The sequence below is a fragment of the Pterocles gutturalis genome, unplaced genomic scaffold (assembly GCF_000699245.1).
Source record: "Pterocles gutturalis isolate BGI_N339 unplaced genomic scaffold, ASM69924v1 scaffold24854, whole genome shotgun sequence".
In the NCBI taxonomy this organism is placed as follows: Eukaryota; Metazoa; Chordata; class Aves; order Pterocliformes; family Pteroclidae; genus Pterocles; species Pterocles gutturalis.
The window spans coordinates 3,017-7,501 of NW_010131364.1; the positions used below are offsets into that span (position 1 = coordinate 3,017).

A 4,485-nucleotide genomic window follows, 5' to 3' on the forward strand; every position below is an offset into this window, starting at 1 on the left:
CAAGAGTTAGGACCAAAATGTACCGTGTCTCTTTCTCAAGCATGCAAAGACGTGCTGTTGGCCAAAGGGTGCATGAGATGTTTCTCCATGGGAGCATCTGCAGGAGGAGCCTCTTGGGGCACGTGGTGCCAAGGACGTGATGCTGCAGAGAGGTCTCCCAGCTGGAAACTAATGGACTGGGGAGGAGAGTCGGGGTGAGGTGGAGCGTTTGCTCCTCTTTGCAGCAACGTGGGTGAGCCTAGCTCCACCATCCCCAGCAGTGAGAGCGGGGACAGCTGGCGGCCGAATCCCTGCGGTGACAGCTTCCAGAGCAGATGGAGGGGCAGTGGCCAGGGTGCAGGGCTGTGGCTGCTCTCCTTGCTGGGTCCGTGCTCTCCTCTGTCCTCCAGGCTGCCGGGGTCGGAGCCCAGCAGGGCTCAATGCCGCTGCCGGAGGATGCGATCCCGGAGAACATCAGCTGGGCTGCTGAGGAGGCCCAGGGCAACGAATCCTCGGAGCACGCGTTTTTCTCTCTAGATTATCAGCATGTCCAAGTCCCCTTTGAAATCACGCTCTGGATCATGCTTGCATCCTTGGCCAAAATCGGTAAGGTGTCTTGAGAGGAGGAGGAAGAAGGATGTAGGGGGTCTCCGTGGGGGTGGGCGAGGGTGGTCTTTGCTTCTCCTCTTCTCCGATCTTGCATCCTAAGGATGCACATATGTTGTGCCAGCCATGCTGCACGCATGGAAAATAGCTACCCGGTTGCATTTGAGGTGGGAAATGATGGTTTTCCATCTAGAAGCTCACACCTGTGCGTGGTGTTGCTATTAGTAGGAAAACTCTCAGGGTTTTCAGGAATTTTATTTAACTGCAGCACACACCCAGGTGTGCATCCATCTCCAGCAGCTTGCCAGCTGTGCTTGGCCACTGACATCTTCATCTTAAAATGAAGGGTCCTTGGTCTTCAAAAAGGGCTCTGTGCCTGGCCAGCTGCAAGGAATAATTCACTCCGTGTGCAGGGTGTTTTAAAAGCTAAAATAAAGTGCCTCTGTGTCAAGAAAGTTATCTGTATAATGACACCTAAGAAATTATATTTTGTATGACTTGGACCTGTCTTTTTTTTTTTTTTCTTCTGCAAAACCAGGCATAGGAAAGTGGAAATTATATATTCTCTTTTTTTTTTTTTTTTTTTTTTTTTTTCCTCTCCAGGAATTGTGGTTGCTTCTGTTAGGTCACTGCTATAAAAGTTATTTTGTAACACTTTTTTCTTTTATTCCTTTCCTCAGAAGGGACAAGTGTTTGAGATTCATATAGATCATAATTTCTTTCAGATGGAAATGATCTTTTTGTTTTGCTACTCTGCGTCCTAATGAAATCTCAACTGTATTACCATGCGTGAAGAAATAATAATAGCTTTTTAAATATTATTATTCCTGTTCCAGTTTGATTTGTTTTAATTACTTTATTTCTTTCAATAAGTTACCTTGAGTACCACTTGTAGTGGCTTTAGCATTTCTCTCTGACATTTGGTGTGGCACAAGACTGTGGTTTGACTGGACTTTTTTCAGTGTTACCTTTAGCTTTAAGTGTTAATAATTAGACAACATCAAAAGTGATACGGTTTGTTATTAATGAGAATGCTTTCTGTAATTTTTTTTTTAATGTATGGAATCTGTGTTGTGTTTAAACTAGCAGTTGCTGTTTACGTTAGTGCTGAAGATGGCATGCTAACTAGATTACAGCTTTAACAATTCCAAATACTGTTTTACTTAGGCATATTATTAATTTTTCAATTTGTGTATTACCTAAAAATATATCTTTAACCTTGTGCTATGATGAAATACAACCTGAACTGACAGTAATCTTAGAAATTTGTGTATTTTCAGTAATATTTCATATTTTCTGGCCAATCTCTGATTCACTTTGTGTGCATTTATTACTACTACTCCCAAGCCTCGCCTGCAGAAGGTGGGAGCACGGGGAGTTCCGCACCCCAGCGAGGGGCTGGTTGTTGTTTTTCGGACAGTTTGAGCTGATGAGATTTTCTTTTTTTTTAAATTCATCCCCTTTCAGGGTTTCATCTCTATAACAAGCTGCCTTCCGTCGTTCCCGAAAGCTGTTTATTGATATTTGTAGGACTCATCATGGGGGGAATCATCTACGGCTTAAACGACAGGTCCCCACCTGTGATGGACACCGACATCTTTTTCCTCTACCTCCTGCCACCCATCGTCCTTGATGCGGGCTACTTCATGCCCAGCCGTCCCTTTTTCGAGAACATTGGCACTATCCTCCTCTATGCAGTGGTAGGGACGATATGGAACGTGTTTGGGATTGGCTTTTCCCTCTATGGGATCTGCCAGGTCAAAGCCTTTCGCCTGCAGGACGTGTCATTGCTCCACAACCTCCTGTTCGGCAGCTTGATCGCCGCGGTGGACCCCGTGGCTGTGTTGGCTGTCTTTGAAGAGATACACGTCAACGAAAAGCTGCACATCTTGGTCTTCGGCGAGTCGCTCCTGAATGACGCCGTGACGGTGGTGAGGACCAGTCTTTGTTTTGAGTGTTGAATGTTCAGAGGAAGGATGGGCTGGTGCTGAAAGGTGGGACATGAGAAGGATGCTGACCCTGTACTGGCAGAAATCCCAGCAGCATATTTTAGTGTCATTGCTACAGATGGCCATGGTTTTAAGCTGAAAGAGAGTAGATTTCGATTTGATATGAGGAAGAAATGTTTTCCTGTGTGGGGGGTGAGGCAGTGGCCCAGGTTACCCAGAGAAGCTGTGGATGCCCCATCCCTGGAGGGGTTCAAGGCCAGGCTGGATGAGGCTTTGGGCAACCTGGGCTGGTGGGAGGTGTCCCTGCCCATGGCAGGGGGTGGAACTGGGTGATCATTAAGGACCCTTCCAACCCAAACCATTCTATGTCCAGTTAATATCTTGTTAACGACTGTTTTTCCTCTTTTCTTTTTTCCACCCAGGTGCTCTACAAGCTATTCCGATCTTTCTGTGAGATGCCAACCATCAAAAGCGTGGATGTTTTTGCTGGAGTTGGAAAATTCTTTGTAGTTGGGCTAGGAGGAGTCTTAGTAGGTCTTACCTTTGGGATGACCGCCGCCTTTACCACGCGGTTCACCAAGGATATCCGCGTCATTGAGCCGCTCTTTGTCTTCCTCTACAGCTACCTGTCCTACCTCACTGCCGAGATGTTCCACCTGTCGGGGATTGTGGCGTAAGTATGTCCCAGAATCTCATGTGTCCAAGAAAGCTTTTTGTCTCTATTTACTGAAAAGTATCAGAAAAGGTTTTAAAGTAGTTTTGTTTAGTTGGAAATCTGTGTATGACAGCAAATGGCGTGTTTAAAAGCCTGGGGAAGAGCCGAGAGGTGTAACCCCATGTCACACGTTACACAATTACACGTCTATGGTAATGTCACAAGCAATCCAGATAGATAATACAAGTAGGTTTGGTGTTTTTTTTTTTTTTTTTTTTTTTTTTTTTAACTGGGTAGGTCTTTCAATAAAACGAATAATTAAGGGCCAGATCCTTCAGTTTTAAGCGAGGTAACTGAACTTTCTGCTTACCTCGTTGTGCATTTCACTTGCAGAACAGATGCTGAGAAAAAAGTAGATAAAATAATCCCAATGGTAGAATAAAGCTCACCTTGGAAAGCAGAGTCAGATGAAAACCAGGGTGATTCAGTCCTCCTGGTTTCTGTGTCTGCTGCATTTGGTCCCCCTGCCTAACCTAAGTCAGCCGGTGCTTAGCATCAAACCCAACTGTTTAATATTTCCCAAAAGACTATAAAGTGCACTTAGCCTGCACTGATAGCTACAGTGTAAACAACTGTACATCTGATAATAATGAAGATAAAAAGAAAATACAAAAATTAAGTCAGGTACCAGCTAGATGCAGCAGTATCTGGGAGATCTATTTTAAAACTAATGACACTGCTTTGGATAGAAGCCATTCCTATATCTTGCAGATTTTGTTTCCTCCAGTGGTTAATAGGAGCAATATTCTAGCATTACTGTAAACAATTCCAGCTCTGGGAATAGGTAAGAGAAAGCCTATTTATAGGAGCAGAAGACAGAACAGTGAAATAAATATGCTGCATAATCATCGTGGAGCAGAAAACATTCAATCCTAGTGGCGTCTCCTCCTATCAATCACAGTCTCCTGTACCCATTATGGAACCCATTTTCTATTCCTTTGAATAATGCATTGTTTCTGAAGCCAAACAACTGCAATGGCAGCTCATTCCTGAACTGCTGGTCTTATAATTGCCAGATTATAAATGCCTTTTTTATATATCTTGATTTCAAACTATTCATTCCCTTCTGACCAGGGAATACTGTATTATGCAGAAGCAGATCTTGGCAGTTTGTTTCTTTGAAAAATAATTTGAATGCCAAAAAAAATCAATTCTATGTAGTAGAAAAAAAAAAAAAAAGTCTGAATGCATCCCAATCTGCTAAACAGTTCTACAAACGTTTTTTAGTTTGACCTT

The 4,485-nt window shown here is 43.7% G+C and overlaps 1 protein-coding gene across 1 annotated transcript in view; it reads left to right on the forward strand.

Annotated features, from left to right (window-relative positions):
* Nucleotides 1-419: 419 nt before the first annotated feature.
* Nucleotides 420-4,485, forward strand: part of LOC104466988 (sodium/hydrogen exchanger 2-like) — a gene marked incomplete at its 3' end in the record, with an annotated part of 19,012 nt that continues 14,946 nt past the window's right edge. Inside the window, 3 exon segments of the mRNA XM_010080591.1 lie at nucleotides 420-585; nucleotides 2,053-2,516; nucleotides 2,957-3,207. Of these exon segments, the coding sequence (XP_010078893.1) occupies nucleotides 420-585; nucleotides 2,053-2,516; nucleotides 2,957-3,207 (881 nt within the window).